Raw genomic sequence first — 17,119 nt, forward strand, 5'->3', positions numbered from 1 at the left:
GCTTACATGTTTGTTGAGCCTGGTTTGTTTAATGCATATATCTGCATTGTCATTTATACATTTGTGTTGAGTCTCAATTAAATTTTTCTATGTAAACATGTGTATGTGTGCACGCCCGTGGGCACGCGCGTGCATGTATGTACACGTGTCCATATACATAATGTAATTATATACCCATGTATTCATTTTTAAACATTAGTGCATATTATGTGTGTGGAATAAACACAAGAAGGCTTTCACTATGGTTTGTGGAAACTCAGAATACTTCAAACATTTTTGTATCAGTATGTAGCATTGAGTATCACAAGCAATTGTCAGCTTGTGATGTGGAATACTCCTAGAAAATTGTGACAGGTTTGAGTGATTCTGGTATCTGTGATCATGCAAAATTGCCTAATAGAGGACAAGATAGTCCTTTACATATGAAAAGATACTTAGCTTGAAACTCGCAATTAAATGCACCTTAATGACAATTTTGAACAGTCTGGCCATAACATTGATTTTTAAAACTAGTAAGGCAAAATGGAGAGACACCAGCTCAACATATAACATTGATTTTAAAACTAGTAAGGCGAAATGGGGAGAACTCCAACTCAACATATGCTTTCAATCATATACAGTCATGGACACCTGTCCCATAGAAGTAACATCAATCCATGAATGCTAAAAAAAACTGAAATACAACCACCACACTCCTAGCATAACCAAAAAGAAAGGTTTTCACATGATGCACTGTCTTTTTCAGTAACTTTTACCACAATGAATGAGACTTCCTGCTCCCAAAAATAGACCAAATAGAGCAGCACTTCCAAGGGTTGTTTGCCCCACATATCGCAATTTCAGAGCTCCTGGAATCTGTAAAAAAGGTGTGCTAAATAAGGGCTAATCTACATGAAGTTAATAATTGTCAATAAAAGATATCAGTGATAATTATAACAGAGTTGACTTGTATATGGTGCAGTCAAGTTTACCATGTCTGAACACATCTGAACTCATTAACGGAAAGCAAGCAAGAATGAAAAGCAAGGTGTTCATGGCACAGTAGATACATTATCCTCTATAACAAAGACCCCTGCAGACTGTAGAACATTTGAAAATTTTAAATGACGGGCCAATGTTCCCAACACATTCTGCAAATTTTACGTTCCCCTAACGATATTTCTCTTGTTTTGAGGATTATGCACACAACATGCATAGGAAATCTTTTAAAAACTCTCCGTTCATGATTGATAAATGCCTTTTCTATAGCCTTGCCAGAAAATCATGCTTGATAAATACCTGTTCTCCAGGGAAAATGGTGATAAGATATGTAAGACAATCTGTATGGCACACATACACATCATAGAATGATGAAATGCATTCGTGGCAAATTATTTTCCCAGATCATACCAAGTGTGTTCCAACAGCAACCAACACTACATCCCCAACCACCTTCTAGCTATCAGAGAAAGGGATCATGCCGTTAGTTTGGAGCCAGTGAATATCTAACCCCTCCAAGGTGGAGAGGTTGCCCAGCATGTTGAACAAGTTGATCTTCTAGCCTTTAAATATTTGTTCTTGTATAGGAAGCACATCCACTCGAACAGCTACACCATTCAAACAAGATTTCCAATCCCTCAAAGATCAATGGTCTCTTTAATGAGCCCAAATTTTGAAGATTTCTTTGTGAGTCTCTATTTGAATAGAAGACACATTTCCAAATGAAGAGAGGGTTACAAGACCAGCTACGCTAGGGCATAAGTAAATCCAAGAAGTCTAAACAGAGTTTCACTCTGTTTAAGTTTAGTATCAAAACTGATTTGTTGCTTCAGGATTCTAAAAATCAACCAACAAACAAGCATGCCGAGGTAGGTTTCCTAAGTATATTCCTTTTCAAATGTTCCCATCTCACAAGCATCTCTCGTATGCTCATGCAAACAAAAGTCTATATCCTTGTTGACTTACCAGGAATTTCTGATAGCCTTGGCTTCCCTTAATAAATCTCGGTCCTCAATGCAAAAACACAACCTATACTGAATCGACTTTGCTCCCCACAGCACCAAGCACTTCTATTAAAAAAAGACTTTCATGAATCATCGTCGTCACTCTCAAGGCCTAAGGTTGCAGCTATATTATACCGGGGTTAAAGAAACAATGCATTTGTAATGAAGGTGGGAAAATAGCAGGAAGTTAAGTGGGAAATTGGAGGAAAAAGAGGGGAAATTAATGGGAAGATAGAAGGAAAGAGGGGGACTATATAAGTCAACCCCTAATCATTTGTATGGTACGTTTTGAAGTGACATCTGATCCTTTTGCCTTCTTGCTACGTCCTGCTCCCTGTCTTCTTCAGTACCTCCCCTCTACCCTTGCAGCCCTCTCTCTCTCTACTCCTCTCTTTCTCTCTCTCCTTCCACTCTCTGCCTATTCTCTCTGCCCCTCAGCCCTCCATGGCATTCTTCCCACTTCCCCATTTACCTTCCCTACAATAGTATCAGAGCACCTTCCTAGGGCTCTGTGGGTTCTCCTCATTCCCATAACACTTGTTCTTTTGGGTACCTTCACCATACTACAATGTGGGCAAGGTACTAGCATACAGGAGCACGCATTGCATTCAGCAACAACATTCGACAAGGAGAACTACCCTCAACAAGGCAATGCCAGAAGTCTGACAAAACAGGTAAAGCTCCATCGACAATCACTGTTCCACTCCAAGCTTTTCAGTGAGGCTGAGTCGAAAAGACCAAGGCTTGACTGGAATGGTCTAACTGCCTCCAAGATGGGCAACAAGGGAAACAGAACAGTGGACTTATCGGATGATTCATTCAGACGATATGGCCACCACCAAAGTATGTCAGATAGCCCAGGTCAAACGGACCGTACTTTTTTTCATAAGTGGCGGATTCATGAACTGGTGAAGTATGCTCATTAGCATGCAAACTCACTGCTCCTTGCTGAGTTCAATTAACTGTAGCCACCAGAAGGTCATGAATCAGCCGAAAAGGAGCTTTACATAGCCAGCCTCGCCATCACCGTTGCCCAGCCAAAGGACAGCCCTGACTCGATAACCGCGTATGGTGAACCTGACGTAAAACCCGCAACCGACGTCCACAGCTCCTTCCGTGTTAGACCCGTTGTCCCATCGAGCATTGGCTGTCTTGAGAGAAAGCACTCCAGCTGAGCCCATCTGAACGACGAGCCAAATCGACCTCCGACCTGCATGCAGAACTGTGGCGCCTCCGACCTGCCCGCTCCTCCACGCCACCGAATCGACACCACACGCCGCCATAGCTACGCCGCCTGTCATCACCCAATTTCACCGCCACCACCTCTGCAAAAACTTAGGTCAAAGTAGGCTTAGGGTTAGATTAGTTAGCTTAAGTTACGTTAGTAGATTTAGTTTAGGTCTAGTTCAATTAGTGGGTTAGTGATACACACCAAATCACGTAATCATAAAGACTGAGAGGAAATTTGTTGCTAGAGGTCACGAGTGAAGGCACGCGGTATTTCCACCCAGCCCTACTCTGTGGTAGCAAGCTCTCTATAGATTCACGTTAAAATCCCCACATGCTTAGTCCACAATTCCCTAGAGGGATCTAGTTTGCCACATGTCCTCATTCTAGGGTACTTCTTAAATGCATCATTATACCCCTCTTGGAATATCAATTAATTCACTTGCCCCTAGGCACATTTACTGACACGACCCCAGCACTCCTAAAACCTCTGATCTGCAAGCAAACACAAGAACACACCAAACGTGAGGAATCTGAGCAAGCTGCTCACCACCAAACCATGACATCTACAAGATGCGATCCCGAATCAAGAGATGTCCCCTCCTAAAACGAGTTGAGCTACTGGCACGAACTCCCAACCAGATCCTGACCAGCTTGGTGTCACATACCACCAAGTGGCACCTAGAGGCCTGGGATCTACTGCTGGGCATTGGGCTACGCTAAGATGCAGGCGTGCGTCTGCGACTCAATCCAAGATCAAACCTAGCACCTGGGAACAAGACTTACTCCCATCGGCTCCCTGAGAACTCAACCTCTGGGCCCCTTATATAGACTCGGGCCCCATGCGCCAAAAATAGCGAAGACCTCTAACTGGTTCGTACCCTTGCTACTCAACCTGAGAATCAAGCCTGCCTAGCCCTAAGCCTCCCCAAGCTACCTAAGCTAGTCTTGTGTACCCCAGTACACATCGGATACCAATCCGTGCACATGACTTTTACACATTTAATGCATTTAAGACCCATAGCCTTAGACCAATCTAGTCCGTGCCCTGTCACCCTCATCAAGGACGTTGACATTAATCCCTTTGACCATTTACATGAAGCCCAATAGATATAATACAAACATTGATTTTCTAAAGGAAAATGTCCACCACAGACCCTTCCGAGGTCACGTTACCTCAACTTGAGTGTAACATTCCTTCTCTCTTCAAGCATCAGCGTCCTCGATATGATAAAGTCTAGGAACGCTCTCCGCAACTGGTATGCGGATTCCCAATTAGCTTCTAATAGAGGTAAACCATGCTATGCAACCAATACCGTGGGTATCTTCCGATTGCATACGTGCATTGTTCCTCAGTCTAGGATTCTTGTTGGTTTGCACCTTGCATTATCCTCTATCTCCAGAAATAAAACAACACCTTCGATTAGTGAGTCACCTGTGTGCAAAAACTTCTTCAAACGAGAAACATGAAACACTGGGTGCACCTTACAACCCTGTGGTAATTCTAATTTATAGGCCACCTTGCCTTTTCTTTTTAGAATTAACCACAGCCCACAATATCGGGGTGACCACTTAGCACACTCTCCTACAGTCAGAGACTGGAGTGTGAAGGAATTCTAAGAAAAACTTTTTCTCCTTCCTTAAATTCCCTAACGGATCTGTTTTCATTCGCATACGCCTTAGATCTATCCATAGCCTGGCGGATGTTAGGTCTCCCAAGTGCTAACATCTCCCGCATCTGAACCACAACGTTCACGGCACTAGGCACTTTCTGAGGTATTCCAACTGTAGTTGGATTTGCTGGTCTATAACCATAGTTCAGCTCGAACGGGCTCATTCCTATATAGGAATGTTTTCTATCATTGTAGGCAAATTCTAATAGTGGCAACCACTTGTCTCACGTATGTTGCCTCAATGAAACATATGCTCTATGCATATCCTCTAAAGTATAGTTGACTATTTCCGTCTGACCATCCGTTTAATCCCCACTACTCATTCCCAACTCAGTCCTTAGTGTCTTAAACACTGTAGTCCAAAAATGACAGGTAAATTTAACATCCATGTCTGACACTATGGATCTGGATAATCCATGCAGACGAAATATATCTTTAATAAACAAATCCACCACTTGCGGAGCACTAACAGACTCTCTAGTTGGAATGAAGTGAGCCATCTTTGTAAGACGATTAACTACCACAAGGATAGAATCCTATCCACCTTGTGTCGTAGGCAAACCTACAATACAGTCCATGGAAATGCTCTCCGTGGTATTTCCAAGGGCAGCTCCCATATTTTTGGAGTTATGAGAGCTGCATAATGTGCTGTTGTACTGCAAGGACAGAATTAACAAAGTATAAAATACTGGTTTTGCAGGAAATGCACTCATCTCATATGGCAGGACATGTGGGAATCACTAAGACATATGAAAAGATCAAACAGAGCTTTATCTAGGATGGCATGTGGTGGGATGTGGTTAGATGTCACTGAATGCTTGCCTAAGGTGGACAGCCAGATACCCGCAGGTCTCTTACAGCCATTACCTATTCCAGAAGGCAAATAGACTCACATAGCTATAGATTTCATCACAGGGTTGCCTTCTACAGAGACGGGATGGGATAGCATTTATGTGGTGGTGGATAGAATGACAAAATAGGCTCATTTCATACCCACTAAGACCTGGTATTCAGCATCATAAGTTGCTTGGCAATTTATTGAGCATTGTTTTAACCATCATGGCTTCCCTCACGAAATTGTCAGTGACAGAGATGCAAAATTTATGGGTCACTTTTGGCAGGAGTTATCCACAGAAGTGGGTACTCTCCACACACCTAGCCCTGCTTACCACCCTAAGACAGATGGACAGTTAGAAATGGTGAACAAATAGGTGGAGGAATACTTGAGGCACTTTTGTCATGATACACAGAAGTCCTGGGATAAGTGGTTGGCTCTTGCTGAATTTTGTTACAACAGTACCAAGCACCTTCTATTGACTTTAGCGCTTTTGAAGCAATGTATGGATGCAAGGTTGGGATGCCGCCTTTAATTGCAGACATGGCTGTGAAAAATCAGCAAGCAAGAAGTGACTTGGAGATGCCATTTTGCATTTGGCTAAGAAGAATATGCAGGATGCCCAAGCCAAGTAGAAGAAGTATGCGGATGAAAGCAGGAAGTATCTATCTTTTGAAGAAGGAGATTATGTGCATTTACACCTCCATAAGAACCGTTATGCGTCGTTGAAAGGTAACCCCAACACAAGCCTTGCTCACAAGTATTACGGTCCCTACAAGATCATCCGCAAAGTCGGAGAGATGGCATATGAGTTGGAGCTACCAAGTACCTCCAAGATTCATAATGTTTTCCATGTCTCCTTGCTGAGGCCGCACGTAGGACAGCATGTCCAAGTTCTTCTTGAGCTACCACCTATGGATGAGGATGGCCACATCCTATGTCCCGGAGTGCATCATGGGTTTCAGAGACCATGTGCTCCGAAACAAGGTCTATATAGAGTATCTTATCAAGTGGCAGGGACTCCCTGAGGATGAGAATTCATGGCAGCCAGCCTGGACTACCCTTATCTCCTACGGGGCTGATTAGTAGTTGCTATTTATTGCACCTTTTTGGACAGCCAGGATGTAAAATTTTGCGGGAAAAATTCTATGGGAAGGCATGGCTGTAATGAAGGTGGGAAAATAGCGGGAAATTAGGTGGGAAATTGGAGGAAAAAGAGGGGAAATTAATGGGAAGATAGAAGGAAAGTGGGAGACTAAATAAGTCAACCCCTAATGATTTGTATGGTACCTTTTGAAGTGACATCTGATCCTCTTGCCTTCTTGCTACGTCCTACTCCTTGTCTCCTTCACTACCTCCCCTCCAACCTTTCAGCCCTCTCTCTCTCTCTACTTTCTTTCTCTCTATCCTTCCACCCTCCGCCTATTCTCTTTCTCCCTCAGCCCTCTGTGGCATTCTTCCCCCTTCCCTACAGTGTTGTGCAAAGCTACTAATAACATTTAAAATAGCTTCTCATAATTGTACGTACTTCAAGTGTTGCATTATGGCCAAACAAGCCTAGTGTGCTCTTAGATATGCGTACCTTATAGCTAAAGGCCTCGTATGTCCCATAGACTGCACCTGTCATACAGAACCAAGTGATTATGTTAGGTCAGCTATGCTAGACCTTTAAGTTCGTCAAAATAGCTAATATTAAAAACCTCAACAAGTTGAGCAATGTGAATAGTTGTGACTTGATGGTTGCCAAAGAGGGTTTTTAAGATTTGGAAAGGCACCAAAATATATAAATGAATTGCAATAAAGCAGTCTAATATAACACCCCTTTATAAGAAAAAATCGTGTTTGCATTGTTTCCACCAAGCCAGCTTTAAGTTTCTAGCATCGTATATTGCATATTTTAAACCAAACAAGGGAAATATAAAGTTTGATATTCAAAATGTTAGAATGATTTATAAACCAATAATTTTCCCTTTATAGATGTAGAGATAAAATTTCTCAATCACATTTCTGATTTGAATTGTGATCCTCATTCAACTAATTTTGGAACTTGTGCTTTGGGTCAATGTATGTTGAATTCTTAAACAATCACTCAATATGTCAAAATAGCGATCTCATTTCATCTCCTCCACAAAGTTCACTGATTTGGAAACACTTCGCAAGGTGTCAAGCTAATGTTATCATGGTTGTAACATTATCTGGAGTAGCCGAGAGAAATTAACAAATGCTATTTGATATTAGAGGATATCTGCTCCTGGATAGGCCCGTCGGGTGGACAGCTTCTCGAGACTCAGTGGTCTGAGGGTGACGTGCGCCTGCGGTGGCGCTGCGCCGCCAAGCGCTTCAGATTGATTGTGATCCTCAGGCCCCCTCTGTCGTGGCCCCTTCCCCAAGATGTCAGAGCCTGGACTCCTCAGAAACTCCGAGCCTTCTACGGGATGACTACCTCAGAGATCTCGAGTTGGCTCGAGAAAGCGTTTGTCCATGGCACTAAAGGCCTCACGCCTTTGCTTAAAGTTTTGAAGAACGGGCAGGACGACCCCGCCTCCCCCTCTAAACCATCTCATAAGCGTCAGCGCCTCCATTCCGAAATGTCAGCTTCTTCATCGACATCAGCCGCGAGCAGACAGTTGTTCGCAACCTACCAGTCCTCATCATGAGCTTACACCTTGTCTCCTGGAACGTGAACGGGTTTCATTCTTCTGGCACCCGTGGTCCTAGGAAGCTCATCTTGAGACAGGAACTTCAGCCAGCAGTGATTGATCGCTTGGATATACTTCTGCTCCAAGAGCATAAGCTTTCAGTGGCTCATTCCCGTAGCTGCGGGAAGATCCTCCCTGGACGCTCTCACACTTATTGGGAGCCCTCGATTGGTGCACAAGGGAGGAGTGGCTGTGTCTGTACTTCCGTGTGCGAGTTGTTTGCCCAGGGAGTTTTTGGTCATGGTACGTTGATTCCAGGCCGTGCACTTTGGGTTGGCCTAGAGTTGGAGGGTTCCAAAATAGGAATCCTCAACATCTATGCTCCCACAGACCTCCGATGCAGAGCCATTTTCTGGAGGACACTCACAGGGATTCTCCCAGACATGGATTCCTGGATTGTTGGAGGTGACATCAACAATCTGGAGACTTTGGAGGACCAGCAGGGCAGAGGACCAGAGTTTACAGGTATGGCTCAAGCAGAGCAGTCCGCTTGGGACTCCTTTATCTTCGCGACAGGAGGTAGGGACAGATGGAGAGACACGTCCTTCCGCCGATGGCACGGGAGCTTGAACTTCTCGTGGGGCTTCCGCAGGGAAGGAGGCAGACTCCTGGAGAGACTGGATAGATTTTATGTCAGTGATTGGGCCATCAGCAAAGGTGGTCAGGTGGGTATAGTGCCAGGGACGACACTCTCCAACCACAAGCCTGTTCTCTTATCATTAGACTCGGCAGCTCAGTCCCTTCCTCCCCGTTCGTGCCGGATTCCCGATTCCATCTTCTCGAGGGAGGAGGTGCGCAGTAGTATCGGTAGCCTTTGGGACAGAGATTGGGGCGAGTGCGTGGATCTGGTAGATTCGGTGGCACAGGCTTTGCAAGAGTCCAGCCAGATTTGCCAGCACGCAGCCCTTCAGGTTAGCCAGGGGTGGTGGGGCAGAGAGAGCTCTCTTCGTAGGGACCTCGCCTCCATTCAGCGACTCCAGCAGGCAGCTCCGGGTTCGGAGGAGCTTCGGATCCAGGCCCTTCGAGCCAGAGCCCTTCTTGAGGAGACTCTCCAGCACCGCTCAGAGTTTTCCTATCATGCCTTCCTCTCATACTGGGCTCGGAAGGGCGACCGGATGAGCAGAGAGTTCTTCAGGACGCATGGCTAGAGAGCAGCACCAGGTGATCAGCTCCGGAGTCTAAGGACAGCGGAGGGACACATCATTACTGATCCGGATGAGGTCTTGGGATTGGCTACCGACTTCTATAGGACTCTTTTCCAGTAGGAGTAGCTTGCCCCTCGTACTCGACGTTCCCGCGAGGAGGTGTGGAGGCACATTCCAGCCCTTGTTCAACCCAGCATGTAGGCGACGTTGATGGCACCGTTCACTACTGACAAGATGCAGGAGGCCTTGATGGCCATCGATGGGCATAAATGCCCTGGCGAGGATGGGCTCTCTCGCGCTTTCTTCACCTCCTTCTGGGATCAGATCCATCAGCCCCTCCTAGCAGCCCTTCAAAGGATTTTCAGTAGCGGACATATGCCAGAGAGCCTCTCCTCGGGACTGATTTGCCTCATCCCGAAGGGAGGAGATCGATAGGAGATCCGTCAGTGGCGCCCGATCACTCTCCTCACCACTGCCTACAAAATCCTTGCCAAGATGATCAGCGCCAGAGTTCGGCCTCTACTTCCTGACCTCATTCATGACACTCAGACAGGCTTTGTCCAGGATCGCAGTATCCTGGATAATGTCTTCACCTTCTCAGAGGCGACGGAGTGGGCTCAACACAGTGGGTCGCACTTAGCCATCCTACTTCTCGACTTTGAGAAGGCCTACGATCGAGTGGACTGGTCCTTCTTGGAGGGTACGCTGGAGAGACTAGGATTCCCAGTAGGATGGATTCAGGGTATCTCAGCGTTATACAGGACAGCTTCCAGCAGGGTCATCATCGGCGGCAGGATGGGAGAGTGATTTCGTTTGGAGAGATCAGTGCGTCAGGGTTGCCCCCTCACTCCTTACCTGTTTCTCTTCTTCGCCGAGGCCATGACATACTACCTTCGGGCGAGGTCGACCGGGATCCGGGGCGTTCGCCTTCCCATCAGGGAGGACACGGAGCTCCTAGACTCGGAGTATGCAGATGACATAGATGATGAGATGATGCTGGAGAGGGTGAGGCTGGCCTTAGAGGTCTTCTGCTCGACAGCCGGTGCGAAAATCAACTGGAACAAATCAGTTGGTTTTCTCACAAACCCCGGGGCATGCTCACAGTGGGGGAGGTTTTTGGGTTTCAGATGGATCCCGCAGGGACAGACAGCTAGATATCTCAGCTTTCAGGTCGGCCTGGACATCATGCCAGCTCAACAGTTTCTCCCGGTGCTGTTCAGGGCACTGCGAAATGCCTCAAACTTTTCACATGGAAGTACTTTGGTGAAAATGTCTGCAACATTGTCATGTGTTGACACATAGATCATATTGATCTCTCCTGCATGCAACTTCTCTCTGACGTAGTGATAGTGAACCTCAATGTGCTTCGTGCGAGCATGAAATACAAGATTTTTGATTGCAAGCGTGGGGCTGTATGGAATAGTATGGTTGTACGGTGAAGGTACAGGCGACGGGATGTACGGATGGATCTGACTGCAGGAGCTGTACGACGGTGCAGAAAGTACAGTCTGTACAGATTGTACGGAGGACTGTACGAACGAGCAGCAATCTGTTGTTCTTGGAGCAGGAAGCTTGCGAGCAAGGAAGCAGGGAGCAGGGTCAACCTGCTCTGATACCAAATGTGAGTTGGAGAGAGAGCAAAGTGTGTGAGCAGGAGAGCAAGAGAGTAGGAGAGTAAGAGCTGAAAGCAATAGTTGCAATAGAAGAGTGTGTTACAACTGAAGAGTGGGATAGGTTTTGTCTAAGTGACAAAACCTTATCCTTGACTAACCGTAGTTAGTGAACTAACTGTGGTTAGGGGGAAAAACCTCTAAAATGAGGGAAAAATGCCCCTAACCTACTTATTACATTACATTGGTCACTGCTAAATTATAACAATAATTCTAACACTTTGCCCCTAAAAATGTGGTCCTTACAGCCCATAATCCTCTCGATTTGTCCAGCATCATCCATGGGTGGAAACTCACCAAAACATGCACATCGCGTCCAATGCGTCAACGTTATGGATCCAAGATGTAGCAGGCAATTCCAGGTCATAGGCACCAAGCAGCCCCTCTAGGGAATCCAAACAATGTTGCTGCCAATGCTGATAGGTAGCTCAGGTTTGCAGCCATATTAAAGCTCATACCATTATGGTGTGCTTGGTAGTGTTGTGACAAAATTCTGTCAAATTCAATAAACTGCCCCAATCTTTTGTGTGTCGTAGAATAAAAACCCTAGTTAGCCTTCCAGCCACTTACTAACCCTCTCCCTCTTGCCTATCAGTTTCAAGGGGATGTGAAGTCTTGGGGGTAAGCCTAGTTCCCACATGGAAAAAAGTTATTGCTAAAAATTACATAAATTTGGTGTCCCTATCCCCAACAATCACCTAAGGGATCTCATGTAGCCTTCCCTAAACTGGGATGCAACTTGTTAAATTGTACAGGTGTTCTTAGTTGGAATAAAAATGAGTAACTTTGATCATCCTATCAACCACCACCATGTTGCTATTCCATCCCCTAGTGATTACTTATGTATAAAGGCTGTAAGAGAGGTTCATTCTCTCTTATACTGGCAGGAAACACAACTCTTCACATATCTTATACAACCTCTGCATCCCTTTCCCGCAAAATCTTTGCTTGACTTTTTTATACGTTTTGTTTGACCTAATATGAATTGCCATAGACTATGAATGGACTCCCACCAGTTCTCTGGGTATGAATTGCCATAGGATATGAATGGACTCCCCACCAATTCTCTGATATGACCTAATATGAATTGCAATAGGATATGAATGGACTCCCCACCAATTCTCTGATCTAATATGAATTGCCATAGGATATGAATTGATTCCTCACCAATTCTCTGAAGGATGATGTAGGCATAAGAAAGATCGTGCCTTGACACCATAGCAAACTATTTTTCAAGCAGTAATCAGGGCTGTCCATATTGTAAGGGCTTGGAAGACTTTAGACAATTCAGACTCCTCCATGCACTCCTCTTGACTATGGTTTATCCAATTCCTAGTACCTCTGAAATGCCTGTCTTGGCAAGCCCACATCCGGTACAAAGCATCAACCAGTATATTTTGCTCCCCCTTCTTGTATTGAAAATCAAAGTGATAACTTTATACAAACATGAGCCGTCGTTTCTGCTTAGGAGAAAAAATTACAAGGAAATATTTGAAATGACTGCCAAACACATAGTGATTGGCAGACTTAAGGGCATGAATGATTGCTGGCATTTCTGTCATGTGGCAAATAAAAGTTCCTACTCATTGATATTCTGCTTTCACATGTTATGACGTTATGCTCCCACGTCCAAGACAGTTTCTATGCCCCTACCTCTTTCAGCCTGAGAGTTGCAAAATTCTTAGAACCCATGAGAGAGTCCTTGGAAATAAAGTTCAGGTTAAGTGTCTCACTGAAGTTTCTCTTCAAAAACAGCACCATTGCCTTCACCATCAATTCTCATACATGGCTGACAAGAGTGCTCCAACTTTCTCCAAGACTTGGAGCCGAATTAGCTGCTGTTACCCTCTCCAAATTCACATCAGTCCACTCTTCAAGATGCCCTCTATACTTATGTCCCAGCCTGATAGTCAAACTAGGATATTTACCCAACATAGCTTCTATGCTTGGATGTGACATGATTCTAGGGATACAGAGGCTTTGCCTATTTTCAATTAGCAGCAGGATAGCTTCACCATTGTAGAAGGTCTCCCACAACCTCCCATCATTCAAGGGGATAGGAGCATTGACGGCCTTCCATTGATTTCATACATTCAGGCTTGTGGTGTCCTTTGCAAAGGCGTAGTGTGCACATTCATCTACGTCCATATCTAGCAGGCCGTTGTTCAGCCAACTCTACTGCCGGGACAAAGCATGGTCAATCTTCTCGAAGAGTTCCAAGATATGATTCTACAAAATGACCTTTCACCCCAGCTTCCGCCTAGTAGGCCTGAGGATCATCGCACGAAGTTAGCCGCAGGCTCCAATTCCACCCAGCAAGTTCCACTACAGGCTTTCGAAGTCCACGGAGGGGAGAATTGGAGCAACAGTTATCTCAATTACTATGCACAGGGTTTATCCGACCTTCATCTCACCCTTTACAACGCGTCAGAACAAGGATACAAGGATAAATCAGCACGCCTTTATGTTGACTATAGAACACTTGATAATTAACATATTTTCGGCACCTGCAAAGCAACATGTGAAGGATGTGAGGAATGTGCTTCAGGTGTTACACAATAATCAGCCCTTATCTAAATGCCAAGATTGGAAGCCCTTCCTCTATGGTCAGACTTTCATGGTTAAGCCCGTGAGTGGCTTCAAACCAGCTTAGTTCACAGTAGAGTGATCAACAAGCAAGACGGAGTCAAATCTTCCAACAATTTGGGAGCCTGATTGAGCATCAGGAGTTAGTCGAAGCCCGGCACATCGAAGTGCCTCCTTGTTCTTGCATTCCTCTCGCATCAACAAGAGCAATTTTTCAAAATCTGACCCTCCTACCAATTGGGTCCCTATACCCACTAAGGGCACCCTCCCACAATATGTAGGAGAACTTTCTTTGATCTTGAAGAGCTACACTACATTCCTTCCCTTAAAAAGGGAGGGCCAGTTTAAACTTTAGGGACAGCCACCCATTGTTTATGGTCCAGACAAGATCCCGTAATAACACCATGAGCACTAGTGAGCAGTCCAAAATAGGAGGGGAGGAGGGATCAGGTTCCAACCCCCCACGACCACAGAATCATATAGACACTTCAATGTCTGCCATGACAGCCATGTTGCAAGCTATGATGCAGATGCAGCAACAACAGTCCGAGGTTCTCTTCACCTGCATGACACAACTTCATGAGATGCAAGAAGATCGTGAGCAAGCCGCCAAAAAGCGCGAGACGCTAGGTCGGGAAGCAAAAGAAGAACGTGATTGGGAGGCTCGGGAAGCAAAAGAAGAATGCAATCAGGAAGCTTGAGAAGTCGAACAGGCAGCTCCGGAAGCAAAAAACAAATGCAATCGAAGGCTCAAGAAGCCAAGGAACTACGAGACCGCAAGGCTCAGGAAGCCAAGGAACTGCAAGACCGCGAGGCTCAGGAGGCCAAGGGGCTTTGAGAATGTACCACTCAAGAAGAGAATGAAGAACGGGACCGGTAGCTTCTCATTTCTCTACTCCGACAAGCGGGGGGAGAAAAGGAGAGACTTCCACCTCCACACAAGCCTTCCTTTCTGGGGTAGCTCAACTTCACACAGTACAATGGTAAGTAGGAACCCTTGTTGTCTCGTGGCTCAATCCGTTTGAATGTTATTTTTTAGTGATGCCTACGAAGGAGGACAAGCGGTGCATCCTAGCATCCATGCACCATATAGGTGAGGCAATCACCTCGTGGCTCAAGTGGCAGAAAGACCACTATAATGCAAACAAAGACAAGCCCTTTTACAAAGATCTTGGATCACACTTCCTGCCACCCCAGTACCTAGACAGGCTCTAGAGTCAGTTACCTGGACAGGCTCTAGAGTCAGTTCTACGAGCTGCGCCAAGGGGACACTGAGACGGTGAATCATTACGCCAATAAATTCACTCATTGTTTATACAGTTACAGCTGGAGGAAAGTTAGAAGCTAAGCAAATCTCTCCATGGGCTGCGTACAGACATTCAATTGTATGTCAGAAGTTTCAGGTCACGGGATTATGAATGTGTAGAAAAGGGGTAGGGACAGATTTGGAGAAAGGGGGATAGACGAGCAGAAGGGAGAGAGAGGGAGGGGAAGAGGAAGAGGAAGGGGTAGAGGGAGAGGAAGAGAGAGAAAGAGAGAGAGATAGAGAAAGATTGGGAGAGAGAGTAGGCAGCACGTAGGAGAAAGGAGGAGGTGGTAGATAGGATTAGATGTCACATCAAAAAGTCCCCTTGTACATGAGGGGATGGTACTTATATAGTACCTCCCCCTCTATCTTGCAAACACCCCAAATAATAATTATCCTAACCCCCACTAACTTGACCCACTTTTGGCCTTCGTTACAACCATCCCTCCTTTAAAAAATAATTTAGTCCTCAAAATTGCAGGTGATGGGCCCCCTGTTGTAAAGAGGACATACGCCGTCATGCATACCACCAAGGTCAAAAGGAAATGTAATATATATTCATGTGCCTTGGGTGTTTTGGCACCTCCGGGATCATGTGGGTGGTAGTCCCTCATGCCACGATCATCATCATCATGAAACTCCATAATCACATAAGTTCCGGCTGTCCCCGTGGTTTTTGTTCTGCACACCACATTGTGCTTTGCTGTCCACTTTTCTCCACATGTAAAGCATTGATTGCTTTGCCATATACCCTCAATGGTAGCTTCCATGAGCGCTTCAATGAGTTGTCTTTGCATTGCATCTCTGGTTATGCTGTCCTTGCCAAAGGTCAAGAACTGAAAATCATCTTCATTATAGCTGCTGTATTTGGACTCAAACAGCTCCATAAGCTTCTGCAATACCCCAGCATGCCATGGATCTAGAATTCTCCCATATGAGACAACACAGGGCTCCAATATTTGGATGCTAGTAGCATACATGTCTTTCAGACGGCTTCCAAGTGCATCTAGCTTGCGAACAGAAATAATCTGAGAGAGACGAATTAGGCCCGTCAGGAGTCACGTTGGCATAGTCCCACAATCTTTCCTTGTCACTGGATACATCAAAGTCCAACCCCATGACAACAAAATATTCAAACATATTGGTTGAATCTAATGTGGTAGAACAAGGAGGGGGCATTGGATAAAACAAGCAAATGCCAGATCCTGTGTAACCTCGGGCTGAAAAGGGTCAGCTGTCCATGGTACTGTTGTAGTTCGAAGACAGCATAAACATGCCATCCCCCAAAAGCTATCAGCCATGTGCAACCCAAAGTGCATGTGGTGACCCATAGTCTTGAGTGTGCATGCCATATTGACTGCATCTGAGCACTATTGAGCAAGTCATCTCTGCCATAATCTACTAACCAAGCTCCAGTCAAGCACTCTAATGAGTAGCCCTTCTTTCTTGAAGGTGAGGCATGAAATTGCATATGTAGCTGTGCTGCAACCAAATCTGTAACAGAATTACCATTCCCTTTATGCATGCTTCTGACCTTTTTCCCAAACAACACCAGCAGGTTGCATGTAACATGAAAAAAAAAAGCCATACATTCTCATGCAATCATTGTTCCAAGTGGCTCCTTCAAGCTCACAGTTCACTTAGTTCTTTTGCAAAGCTGCCTCTACTTAAGCTCTCCATACAAGGGACTAATCCCAAGCTTGATATCATTGTATGGTTTCCAATCAGCTGATAAATGAGGTCCCATAAATCCTCGTTGCGAATGGACTGAAATAGTGGCATGTACGTAAGGTTGTGTAATGCATCACCCCTTGAAAAGAATTGCATCAAAAATTTCAGATCCATAGCCACCATGCTCAAATCTGGAAGTGCAGTGGCTTCATTTTCGTCTGGGCTTGAAAGCATGTCTATCAAGCAGCCATTCATTTCAACAGCATGATTCCCTTCTATGATTACATTTCGCATGTGGCAATGAAGGAACTGGCAAATACATGGG

At 45.2% G+C, this 17,119-nt stretch overlaps 1 protein-coding gene across 1 annotated transcript in view; it reads right to left on the minus strand.

The window, feature by feature from the left end:
- Nucleotides 1–578: 578 nt before the first annotated feature.
- LOC147900385 (uncharacterized) overlaps nt 579–17,119 on the minus strand; it is a 43,716-nt gene continuing 27,175 nt past the window's right edge. Inside the window, exons 3-4 of the mRNA XM_087377442.1 lie at nt 7,300–7,337; nt 579–855 (exon numbers count right to left, since the gene is read on the minus strand). Of these exons, the coding sequence (XP_087233568.1) occupies nt 742–855; nt 7,300–7,337 (152 nt within the window). The 3' untranslated portion in view covers nt 579–741. The remainder of the gene's footprint in view (nt 856–7,299; nt 7,338–17,119) is intronic.

The sequence above is a fragment of the Dipteris shenzhenensis genome, chromosome 7, assembly GCF_047967505.1.
Source record: "Dipteris shenzhenensis isolate YYH24624 ecotype China chromosome 7, Dip_SZ_1.0, whole genome shotgun sequence".
Taxonomy (NCBI): domain Eukaryota; kingdom Viridiplantae; phylum Streptophyta; class Polypodiopsida; order Gleicheniales; family Dipteridaceae; genus Dipteris; species Dipteris shenzhenensis.